The 12,964-nt window shown below is 47.6% G+C and overlaps 1 protein-coding gene across 1 annotated transcript in view; it reads left to right on the forward strand.

Annotated features, from left to right (window-relative positions):
• The window catches only part of SDHB (succinate dehydrogenase complex iron sulfur subunit B), a 13,786-nt gene extending 1,298 nt beyond the window's left edge, over positions 1-12,488 (forward strand). The window contains exons 2-8 of the mRNA XM_056542238.1: positions 4,192-4,331; positions 7,327-7,412; positions 7,494-7,630; positions 8,895-9,011; positions 9,441-9,542; positions 11,435-11,557; positions 12,191-12,488. Of these exons, the coding sequence (XP_056398213.1) occupies positions 4,192-4,331; positions 7,327-7,412; positions 7,494-7,630; positions 8,895-9,011; positions 9,441-9,542; positions 11,435-11,557; positions 12,191-12,268 (783 nt within the window). The 3' untranslated portion in view covers positions 12,269-12,488. The remainder of the gene's footprint in view (positions 1-4,191; positions 4,332-7,326; positions 7,413-7,493; positions 7,631-8,894; positions 9,012-9,440; positions 9,543-11,434; positions 11,558-12,190) is intronic.
• The last annotated feature ends 476 nt before the right edge of the window (positions 12,489-12,964 follow it).

Here is a 12,964-nt window from a genome sequence, read left to right on the forward strand (position 1 = left end):
GGGGGTGTCACATTACAGGTCTATGGGTCCGGAGGGGGTGTCACATTACAGGTCTATGGGGTCCGGGGAGGGGGTGTCACATTACAGGTGTATGGGTCCGGGGGGGCGGTGTCACATTACAGGTCTATGGGGTCGGGGAGGGGGTGTCACATTACAGGTCTATGGGTCCGGAGGGGGTGTCACATTACAGGTCTATGGGGTCCGGGGAGGGGGTGTCACATTACAGGTCTATGGGTCCGGGGGGGTTTCACATTACAGGTCTATGGGGTCCGGGGGGGTGTCACATTACTGGTCTATGGGGTCAGGGGGGGGTGTCACATTACAGGTCTATGGGGTGCGGGCCTCGGGGGTCACATTACAGGTCTATGGGGTCCGGGCCCCGGGGGGGGTCACATTACAGGTCTATGGGGTCCGGGCCCCGGGGGGGGTCACATTACAGGTCTATGGGGTCCGGGCCCCGGGGGCGTCACATTACAGGTCTATGGGGTCCGGGCCCCGGGGGGTCACATTACAGGTCTATGGGGTCCGGGCCCCGGGGGTCACATTACAGGTGTATGGGGTCTGGGCCCCGGGGGTCACATTACAGGTCTATGGGGTCCGGGCCTCGGGGGTCACATTACAGGTGTATGGGGTCTGGGCCCCGGGGTCACATTACAGGTGTATGGGGTCTGGGCCCCGGGGGTCACATTACAGGTCTATGGGGTCTGGGCCCCGGGGGTCACATTACAGGTCTATGGGGTCTAGGCCTCGGGGGTCATATTACAGGTCTATGGCATCCAGGCCTCATGGGCCACATCACAAGTCTATGGGGTATGGACTTTGGGTCACATTACAGGTCTAAACACAGAATTTTGCTGCGTTTTGTTATTGCTAATCGGTCACGGGCAGATCACCAGGGTGCGGCCGAGGTCGCGGGCAGATCACCAGGGTGCGGCCGAGGCCGCGGGCAGATCACCAGGGTGCGGCCGAGGTCGCGGGCAGATCACCAGGGTGCGGCCGAGGTCGCGGGCAGATCACCAGTGTGCGGCCGAGGCCGCGGGCAGATCACCAGGGTGCGGCCGAGGCCGCGGGCAGATCACCAGGGTGCGGCCGAGGTCACGGGCAGATCACCAGCGTGCGGCCGAGGTCGCGGGCAGATCACCAGCGTGCGGCCGAGGTCGCGGGCAGATCACCAGGGTGCGGCCGAGGTCGCGGGCAGATCACCAGCGTGCGGCCGAGGTCGCGGGCAGATCACCAGGGTGCGGCCGAGGTCGCGGGCAGATCACCAGGGTGCGGCCGAGGTCGCGGGCAGATCACCAGGGTGCGGCCGAGGTCGCGGGCAGATCACCAGGGTGCGGCCGAGGTCGCGGGCAGATCACCAGCGTGCGGCCGAGGTCACGGGCAGATCACCAGGGTGCGGCCGAGGTCACGTACAATGTGTCGTCCATTGGAGCCTGACAGCTGAATAGTCACACACCCAGCTTTCCTAGGACATTAAAACTGAAGCCTTAACCCTTTGACAGCCGCGGACAGCGGAGGCCTCTATTCTCTGTAGGGTTTGGGGTGACGCTCTGTGTCCTGTGGATAGAAGCCTCTTTGTCCTGAGGGTCTCTGTTCTGGGATCTGATCACAGCGGATGATTCTCAAGGGGTCTTGTGACTGTAGATTTTCCGCTGATGTTCCCCCGATCATGTGATTCTGTGTGTGCAGCGTTCAGAGACCGGCCAGGAATGAAGCTGCTGTAAGGAGATCGCATGCAGCTCGCGGTTGAATGATGCCAGGGTCGCAGTCTTAAAGGGGTACTCCGGTGCTTAGACATCTTATCCCCAAAGGATAGGGGATAAGATGCCTGATCGCGGGAGTCCTGCCGCTGGGGACCCCTGTGATATAGCACGTGGCACCCCGTTTGTAATCAGTCCCCGGAGCGTGTTCGCTCAGGGTCTGATTACAGGCGACCACACGGCCGGCGGCATGTGACGTCACGCTCCGCCCCTCAATGCAAGGCTTGCATTGAGGGGCGGAGCGTGACGTCACACGGGGGCGGAGGCATGATGTCACGCCGCCAGCCGTGTGGTCGCCGGTAATCAGACCCTGAGCAAACACGCTCCGGGGACTGATTACAAACGGGGTGCCGCGTGCTATATCACGGGGGTCCCCAGCGGCGGGACTCCCGCGATCAGGCATCTTATCCCCTATCCTTTGGATAGGGGATAAGATGTCTAAGCACCGGAGTACCCCTTTTAATTCCCATAGGGTAATGTTCCCCAGCTTGTGACTTAAAGGGATATTCCAGGAAAAAACTTCTATTTATTTATATATATATATATATATTCAACTGGCTCCAGAAAGTTAAACATTACTTCTATTAAAAAAAAATCATAATCCTTCCAGTAGTTATCAGCTGCTGAAGTTGAGTTTCTTTCTGACAACGGTGCTCTCTGCTGACACCTCTGTCTGTCTCAGGAACTGTCCAGAGCAGGATAGGTTTGCTATGGGGATTTGCAGCACTGTGTGTGGACAGCTCTCTCCCTCGTGTTTCCAGCACCAGCGCACGGACTAGCCGTCAGCGTCGCCGGACCGGATCAACGGTATAACAAAGGACTGTCCAGCGCCAAGTGCGGTAAAACGACAGGTACTTTATTGTAGGATCAGCGGATACAAACTTGCATCAGGCAGGAGCCGATGCATTTCGGACAGATACAGGTCCTTACTCATGTAACTCAGGATAAAATCCAAACTTTAAATACTTTCTTAGGAACATCACATGTATCGTGACATCACACTTAATAAAGACATGGAAATGTGGATGTACACAGGAATTCAGGCAGAGAAAACCCACACTAAAAAATAATGCAATTATACAGCAAGTAATAAACGAAAATGATAAAATTAATAATAATAAATTACCGTAATAAAAAATATATCAAACAAAAAAGGGGGGGGGGGCAGGATGAATTGGATGGACGCGTCAATATTAGGTCATGTCTCGAGACATCCACATTATGTTGGTCGGGACAAGGTTGATATATTAGATTGTTCACCTCTGGCATCTGATATGTGACGTCTAATGCGGGTTTTGAGGGGGTTTGAAGTGCACCCCACATACTGGCATCTACAGGCAGAGCAAGCAGCTAAATAAACAACCAAAGTCGTATTGCTATGGGGAATGTGCTCCTACTCTGGACAGTTCCTGAGACAGACAAAGGTGTCAGCAGAGAGCACTGTGGTCAGAAAGAAAATAACAACTCAATCCTTCCAGTAGTTATCAGCTGCTGAAGTTAAGATGATTTATTAGAAGTCATTTACTAATCTGTTGAACTTTCTGGAGCCAGTTAATATATATATAAATAAAAATACCCCCTTTTAATTAAACTTTGTATCCTGTCTGGACGGCAGGAGGAGTTGTAGGTCTGCAAACACTCCAGCCACAGGTTGTATATTGCTAATATAGGGAAACATGGGGATAGTCACTGACTTTGTGGCAATGTTTCCCAACCAGGGTGCCTCCAGAGGTTGCAAAACTATAACTCCCAGCATGCCCGGACAGCCAAAGGCTGTCCGGGCATGCTGGGAGTTGTAGTTTTGCAACAGCTGGAGGCACCCTGGCTGGGAAAACACTACCCTAGACATAAGCAACACAGTGCATGCTGGGAGTTGTAGTTTTGCAACAGCTGGAGGCACCCTGGCTGGGAAACGCTGCTCTGTGGGGTTCTAAGGGTTTGTAATACAGATTCTATAGCAGTGTTACCCTTTCAGAATGACCCCCCCCCCCCCCCCCGGTTATACACCTGTCCCTGTGCACTTATCAGCGGTGACCAAAGGTCGTGTCATTGGTGTCATACAGACCGGTCATCACCTTCCTCCAGGCAGCGGTGACTTCAGACATCGGCCATTCTTACCCAGGAGAACTTGATTTTCTTTTCTTTAATCACTCAGCAGGAAAATGCTAAAAAATAATCGGCCCTTTAGGCTTCACCTGACAAAAGTAGAAAACCCGGTCTGGTTACTCAAAGTATTTGACCATATCAGTGGTCTCCAAACTGAGGACCTCCAGCTGTTGGCTGTCCGGGCATGCTGGGAATTGTAGTTTTGCTACAGGTCCACAATCTGGAGACCACTAATCTATATTGATGACATATTATGGGTATATTCTGTGTATATGTACATGCTGGGTTTTATGGCTGCTTAATATCTACTCGCAATGTTTTGCAGATCTCCCGAGGAGCTCAGACCGCAGCTGCACCCGCCTCCGAAGCCGCAGCCCGCATAAAGAAATTTGCAATCTACAGATGGGACCCTGACAAGCCCGGGGATAAGCCCCGCATGCAGACATACGACATTGACCTGAATGCGTGAGTTCACAGATTTTATTGCTGACGGCAGCATCTGCCAGATATGTGATTTAATGGTTATTACAGGTCCAGTGTACGCAGCTCAGCCCATAGGAATGAATTGAGTGCTGGCCACACATATTTGGGGGGCAAATCTCTGGAGCAGAGGGGGTTCCAGATGTTGTAACCCCACTGATCAGCTTGTTGTTCAATATTCTGGGAATAGAGGATACCTTTAAAGTTGGGAATACCCCTTTTAACCCGTTAAGGACACAGGGCGTACCTGTACGCCCTGAGTCCGCACCCTTTCTATAACGCGGGGCCATGTCGTGGCCCTGCATCATAGCGGGTCGGGCCTGGCCTCTAACAACAGCTGGGACCCGTGGCTAATAGCGTGCGGCACTGATCGCGGTGCCGCGCGCTATTAACCCTTTAGACACGGCGTTCAAATTTGATTGCTGTGTCTAAAGGGAAAGTAAACTACCCGCTGCTAGCTCAGTGGGCTGTTCGGGACCGCCGTCGCGAAATCGCGGTGTCCCGAACAGCTGGAGGACACAAGGAGGGCAGAATCATTGATCAATGTTATCCTATGTGATAACTGATCAGTATAAGAGATCAGTGTGTGCAGTGTTATAGTCTCCTATGTGATAACTGATCAGTATAAGAGATCAGTGTGTGCAGTGTTATAGTCTCCTATGGGATAACAATGATCAGTATAAGAGATCAGTGTGTACAGTGTTATAGTCTCCTATGGGATAACAATGATCAGTATAAGAGATCAGTGTGTGCAGTGTTATAGTCTCCTATGGGATAATAATGATCAGTATTAGAGATCAGTGTGTACAGTGTTATAGTCTCCTATGGGATAACAATGATCAGTATAAGAGATCAGTGTGTTCAGTGTTATAGTCTCATGTGGGATAACAATGATCAGTATAAGAGATCAGTGTGTGCAGTGTTATAGTCTCCTATGGGATAATAATGATCAGTATAAGAGATCAGTGTGTGCAGTGTTATAGTCTCCTATGGGATAATAATGATCAGTATAAGAGATCAGTGTGTGCAGTGTTATAGTCTCCTATGGGATAACAATGATCAGTATAAGAGATCAGTGTGTGCAGTGTTATAGTCTCCTATGGGATAACAATGATCAGTATAAGAGATCAGTGTGTGCAGTGTTAGTCTCCTATGGGATAATAATGATCAGTATAAGAGATCAGTGTGTGCAGTGTTATAGTCTCCTATGGGATAACAATGATCAGTATAAGAGATCAGTGTGTGCAGTGTTATAGTCTCCTATGGGATAACAATGATCAGTATAAGAGATCAGTGTGTGCAGTGTTATAGTCTCTTATGGGATAACAATGATCAGTATAAGAGATCAGTGTGTGCAGTGTTATAGTTTCCTATGGGAGAACAATGATCAGTATAAGAGATCAGTGTGTGCAGTGTTATAGTCTCCTATGGGATAATAATGATCAGTATAAGAGATCAGTGTGTGCAGTGTTATAGTCTCCTATGGGGTAACAATGATGAGTATAAGAGATCAGTGTGTGCAGTGTTATAGTCTCCTATGGGATAACAATGATCAGTATAAGAGATCAGTGTGTGCAGTGTTATAGTCTCCTATGGGAGCTATAACATTGCAAAAAAAAAGTTAATAAAGATCATTTAACCCCTTCCCTAATAAAAGTAAGAATCACCCCCCTTTTCCCATAAAAAAAAAAGTGTAAATAAAAATAAACATATGTGGTATCGTTGCGTGCGGGAATGTCCAAATTATAAAAATATAAATAAACCGCACGGTCAATGGCGTACGCGCAAAAAAATTCCAAACTCCAAAATAGTGAATTTTTGGTCACTTTTTATATCATGAAAAAAATGAATAAAAAGCGATCAAAAAGTCTGATTGATACAAAAAATGGTACCGCTAAAAACTTCAGATCACGGCACAAAAAATGAGCCCTCATACCGCCCCATACACGGAAAAATAAGTTATAGGGGTCAGAAGATGACGATTTTAAACGTATAAATTTTCCTGCATGTAGTTATACGACAAAATGAAACCTATATAAGTGGGGGATCATTTTAATCGTATGTACCTACAGAATAAAGAGAAGTTGTTCTACTGAAAAATGTACTACGTAGAAACGGAAGCCCCAAAAAGTTACAAAATTGTGTTTTTTTTCTTCAATTTTGTTGCACAATGATTTTTTTTTTTTCTCCGCTTCAACGTCGATTTTTGGGTAAAATGACTGACGTCATTACAAAGTAGAATTGTTGGCGCAAAAAATAAATCATATGGATTTTTAGGTGTAAAATTGAAAGAGTTATGATTATTTAAAGGTAAGGAGGAAAAAAATTAAAGTGCAAAAAACGGAAAAACTTCTGGTCCTTAAGGGGTTAAACCTATGAACATCTCTGAAACTGGATAGAAGGGGCTCTAAAGAGCATGTGAGGACCTCCACCTAATGGACTGTAGGAAATGATCCTGTCTGCATGGACTGATATTACTACAGAACTATTTCATTACCAACCAGGGGGCCTCCAGCTGTTACAAAACTACAATCCCCAGCATGCCCGGACAGCCAACGGCTGTCCGGGCATGATGGGAATTGTAGTTTTGCATCACCTGAGGCCACATGGTTGGGAAATACTGCCATAGAAGGTGCCTTTGACTGTCCGGGCATGCTGGGGGTTGTAGTTTTGCATCACCTGAGGCCACATGGTTGGGAAATACTGCCATAGAAGGTGCCTTTGACTGTCCGGGCATGCTGGGGGTTGTAGTTTTGCATCACCTGAGGCCACATGGTTGGGAAATACTGCCATAGAAGGTGCCTTTGACTGTCCGGGCATGCTGGGGGTTGTAGTTTTGCAACAGCTGGAGGCACCCTGGTTGGGAAACACTGATCTAATGTAATCAGTGTCGTGGATCGTAGCGTTGGCCTTCAACCATAACAAGAGGGGGTCCCTAATATTATCGTCCTCACCAGTCCGTACCCTTTTTCTCCTTTAGCTGTGGCCCTATGGTTCTTGACGCGCTCATCAAGATTAAGAATGAGATCGATCCCACCTTGACCTTCCGCAGATCCTGCCGCGAGGGTGAGTGTGCCGCCATTCACGTGGCGTTTTCGAGTCCTGTTTGTGCCACTCGACTCATCTCTTTTGTTTTCCATCCTCCAGGTATCTGTGGATCTTGTGCCATGAACATTAATGGTGGAAATACGCTGGCGTGCACCGTAAAGATTGACACTAACCTGAGTAAAGTCTCCAAAATCTACCCCCTCCCTCACATGTATGTTGTGAAGGATCTGGTGCCTGTAAGTGCTGAACCCCATACGGAGTTATAGGATTCATTGTAAAAGTAAAACTTCAGTGGAGGAAGTTAGAATGCAGTAACCAGTCTGCCCAGGGAGAGGGCGCTCTTCACTCACTTTTAAAGGGGTACTCCGGTGGAATTATTATTTTTTTTTTTTAAATCAACTGGTGCCAGAAAGTTAAACAGATTTGTGAATTACTTCTATTTAAAAATCTTAATCCTTCCAGTACTTAACAGCTGCTGTATACTACAGAGGAAGTTCTTTTCTTTTTGGATTTCTTTTCTGTCTGTCTACACTGCTGTTTGCTGACACCTCTGTCCATGTCAGGAATTGTCCAGAGCAGGAGAGGTTTGCTATTGGTATTTGCTCCTGCTCTGGACAGTTCCTGACATGGACAGAGGTGTCAGCAAACAGCAGTGTAGGCAGACAGAAAAGAAATCCAAAAAGAAAAGAACTTCCTCTGTAGTATACAGCAGCTGATAAGTACTGGAAGGATTAGGATTTTTAAATAGAAGTAATTTACAAATCTGTTTAAGGCTGGGTTTACACCACGTTTTTCAAATACGGTAACCGTATATGGTTTTCCGCCAAAAAAACGTATACGGCCGTATCCGAAACCGTATGCATAGAAAATGCATTGTAAACCGTATTCCAAATGTTGTGTACGGTTGCATCCGTTTTGCCTCGGATACGGTTTTGCCGATTTTTCAACCGTAGGCAAAAACGCTGTCGACCACCTTTGTCTCCGTTTGGAAAACCGTATGCGAACCGTATGCGGTTCTTATAACATTGTTGTCTATGAGAACCGTACACAGAATTTCAGAATACGGTTGCGCACTGTTTTTCTAATCCGTTTTTGCGCAGATTGGAATTTCAATAGAACAATAGTAACTTTATTAAATTGCTGGAAAACTAATTCCAACAAAATAACAAAACCGTTGGCAAAAATGGATGCAAACGGATAGAACCGTACGGGGAAAAACCGTATTTGGAGTCATACGGTTGTATACGGTTGCATACGGTTTTTGACATACGTTTTTTAGTGGAAAACCATATACGGTAACCGTATATTTGAAAAAAAAAATGGTGTGAACCCAGCCTAACTTTTTGGCACCAGCTGATTTAAAAATAAAAAGTTTTCCACCGGAGTACCCCTTTAATGGCCAGTGATGTGTAGCAATGCTGTCAGCCAGCACATGGGCCTGTAACCTGCTCAATCCTTCTCTGTTCTATCAATAATAACTTTTTTTCTTGTCTTCTCAAGGATCTGAGTAACTTCTACGCACAGTATAAAGCCATAGAGCCTTATCTAAAGAAGAAGGATGATTCCAAAGAGGGCAAGGAGCAGTATTACCAGTCCATTGAGGACCGAGACAAGCTGGTGAGTTATGGGGTGATGTGAGCGTCAGTGTATACATGAATTATATACTGCGGCAATGACTCCTTGTAAGAAAGGTGCAGGCTCTCCTGCGTACACCATTATCTCCAGAGCTGTACTCACTATTCTGCTGGTGAGATCACTGTGTACATACATTACATTACTTATCCTGTACTGATCCTGAATTATATCCTGTATTATACTCCAGAGCTGTACTCACTATTCTGCTGGTGAGATCACTGTGTATATACATTACATTACTTATCCTGTACTGATCCTGAGTTATATCCTGTATTATACTCCAGAGCTGTACTCACTATTCTGCTGGTGAGGTCACTGTGTACATACATTACATTACTTATCCTGTACTGATCCTGATTATATCCTGTATTATACTCCAGAGCTGCACTCACCCCGGTGTTTTCCTTACAGGACGGGCTCTATGAGTGCATCCTCTGCGCTTGCTGTAGCACAAGTTGTCCCAGTTATTGGTGGAATGGAGACAAGTATCTGGGCCCAGCCGTCCTCATGCAGGTAAATTGCACCAGTCACCTAGAGGGGGGGATCAGGACGCGGCTCATTTGCAATTTTTTTAGGCAACACTTTTTATTTCATTGGGAAAAGTATCAGACTCTGAGTCCTGGTAAAATTTGTTGCCCCTTATATCTGCTCATTGTGGGGATCCCCCTGTTATCTGGATTATATGGCCCCTGCGCTGTTGTTGTGTTCTGGATTATATGGCCCCTGCGCTGTTGTTGTGTTCTGGATTATATGGCCCCTGCGCTGTTGTTGTGTTCTGGATTATATGGCCCTGCACTGTCGTTGTGTTCTGGATTATATGGCCCTGCACTGTCGTTGTGTTCTGGATTATATGGCCCCTGCACTGTTGTTGTGTTCTGGATTATATGGCCCCTGCGCTGTCGTTGCGTTCTGGATGATAATTTGGCCCTGCGCTGTCGTTGCGTTCTGGATTATATGGCCCCTGCGCTGTCGTTGCGTTCTGGATTATATGGCCCCTGCGCTGTCGTTGCGTTCTGGATTATATGTCCCCTGCGCTGTCATTGTGTTCTGGATTATATGGCGCAGCGTTCTGGATGATTATATGGCCCTGTACTGTCGTTGTGTTCTGGATGATTATATGGCCCTGCACTGTCGTTGGGTTCTGGATTATATGGCCCTGCGCTGTCGTTGGGTTCTGGATTATATGGCCCTGCCCTGTCGTTGTGTTCTGGATGATTATATGGCCCTGCGCTGTCGTTGTGTTCTGGATTATATGGCCCCTGTGCTGTCGTTGTGTTCTGGATTATATGGCGCAGCGTTCTGGATGATTATATGGCCCTGCACTGTCGTTGTGTTCTGGATGATTAAATGGTCTGCACTGTCGTTGTGTTCTGGATGATTATATGGCCCCTGCACTGTCGTTGTGTTCTGGATTATATGGCGCAGCGTTCTGGATGATTATATGGCCCTGCGCTGTCGTTGTGTTCTGGATGATTATACGGCCCTGCGCTGTCGTTGTGTTCTGGATGATTAAATGGTCTGCACTGTCGTTGTGTTCTGAATTATATGGCCCCTGCGCTGTCGTTGCGTTCTGGATTATTTGGCCGCTGTGCTGTCGCTGCGTTCTGGATTATATGGCCCCTGCGCTGTCGTTGCGTTCTGGATTATATGTCCCCTGCGCTGTCATTGTGTTCTGGATTATATGTCCCCTGCGCTGTCGTTGTGTTCTGGATTATATGGCCGCTGTGCTGTCGTTGCGTTCTGGATTATATGTCCTCTGCGCTGTCGTTGCGTTCTGGATTATATGTCCCCTGCGCTGTCGTTGTGTTCTGGATTATATGGCCGCTGCACTGTCGGATTATATGTCCCCTGTGCTGTCGTTGTGTTCTGGATTATATGGCGCAGTGTTCTGGATGATTATATGGCCCTGCGCTGTCGTTGTGTTCTGGATTATATGGCCCTGCGCTGTTGTTGCGCTCTGGATTATATGGCCCTGCGCTGTTGTTGCGCTCTGGATTATATGGCGCAGCGTTCTGGATGATTATATGGCCCTGTGCTGTCGTTGTGTTCTGGATTATATGGCCCCTGTGCTGTCGTTGTGTTCTGGATTATATGGCGCAGCGTTCTGGATGATTATATGGCCCTGCACTGTCGTTGGGTTCTGGATGATTATACGGCCCTGCGCTGTCATTGTGTTCTGGATTATATGGCGCAGTGTTCTGGATGATTATATGGCCCTGTGCTGTCGTTGTGTTCTGGATTATATGGCCCCTGTGCTGTCGTTGTGTTCTGGATTATATGGCCCCTGCGCTGTCTTTGGGTTCTGGATTATATGGCCCCTGTGCTGTCGTTGTGTTCTGGATTATATGACGCAGCGTTCTGGATGATTATATGGCCCTGCACTGTCGTTGTGTTCTGGATTTCAGGCCTATCGGTGGATGATCGACTCCCGAGATGACTTCACTGAGGAACGGTTAGCCAAACTGCAGGACCCGTTCTCCCTGTACCGCTGCCACACCATCATGAACTGCACTAGGACATGTCCCAAGGTAACAAACCCTCAGCTCTCTGATAGAAGCTTCCGGTTATTGGTGACCCAACCTGCTTGTACATTTATTGTTACTGTTTTATTTATTTTTTATTTTTATAAGGACTGCATGACTATAATGCAGTGTTTCCTAACCAGGGTGCCTCCAGCTGTTTGAAAACTACAACTCTCAGCATGCCTGGACATAAAGTCTGGTGGGAGAATCCCGAATGCTGCTCTGAAGTGTAGAATTTAGCAGTTCTGCTTTACTTCACTCACTGGCCACTTTATTAGGTACACCGGTTCAATTGGTTGTTTACACAAATAGCTCCTCAGCCAATCACGTGACAGTGATTCTATGCATTTAGGCATGTGGACACGGTTAAGACAATTTGCACAATTACAAACCGAGCATCAGAATGGGGAGGAAAGAGGATTTAAATGACATGGCATCCCGGGCCTAGAGAGGTGTACCTAATAAAGTGGTCAGTGAGCGCTTGTACCTAATATTTACAGCCATCATCCTCCGGCTCCTGTAAGACTACAAGTCCCAGCTATTTGCCTGAGTCTATGGGGAGTAAAGAGGCAGCCGCTTCCCACCACAGATCCCTCCGTCTCCCATCCATCACATCTGACACGATCCTTTTTGTTTTAGGGCTTGAACCCCGGTAAGGCCATCGCTGAAATAAAGAAAATGATGGCGACTTACAAGGAGAAGGCGGCGCAGGCCTAACGCCGCACAACACGTTCACCCGCTCGGTATGACACCACCCACAGCGCTCCCTTTCCTGTGAGGAGTTCTCGTCAGCGCCGTTTCTGAGCTCCGCCCATTGCGCTGCTGAGAGTTTGCTGGACTTTTCTGCTGCTTCTTTGTGTTTTTCCTTTGGAGGAAGTGAAGTAAATGACTAAATTGTACCTGAAATTCATCTAATTATTAAAGCTTCTGGGCTCTGGATCTGTGCGGAGTGAATGTAGGTAACGGGCGCGGTGTAGTATAGAGGAACGTATGGCGGCTTTATGGCCGGATCACTCCAGGTAAGGTGATATAGAATCTCCTGCTGCTATATTCACCTCAGGGCTGTCCTTATATGGCCGGATCACTCCAGGTAAGGTGATATAGAATCTCCTGCTGCTATATTCACCTCAGATCTGTCCGTATATGGCCGGTTCACTCCAGGTAAGGTGTTCTAGAATCTCCTGCTGCTATATTCACCTCAGATCTGTCCTTATATGGCCGGATCACTCCAGGTAAGGTGTTCTAGAATCTCCTGCTGCTATATTCACCTCAGATCTATCCGTATATGGCCGGATCACTCCAGGTAAGTTGATATAGAATCTCCTGCTGCTATATTCACCTCAGGGCTGTCCTTATATGGCCGGATCACTCCAGGTAAGGTGTTCTAGAATCTCCTGCTGCTATATTCACCTC

This window comes from Hyla sarda, chromosome 10 (genome assembly GCF_029499605.1).
Source record: "Hyla sarda isolate aHylSar1 chromosome 10, aHylSar1.hap1, whole genome shotgun sequence".
Taxonomy (NCBI): Eukaryota; Metazoa; Chordata; class Amphibia; order Anura; family Hylidae; genus Hyla; species Hyla sarda.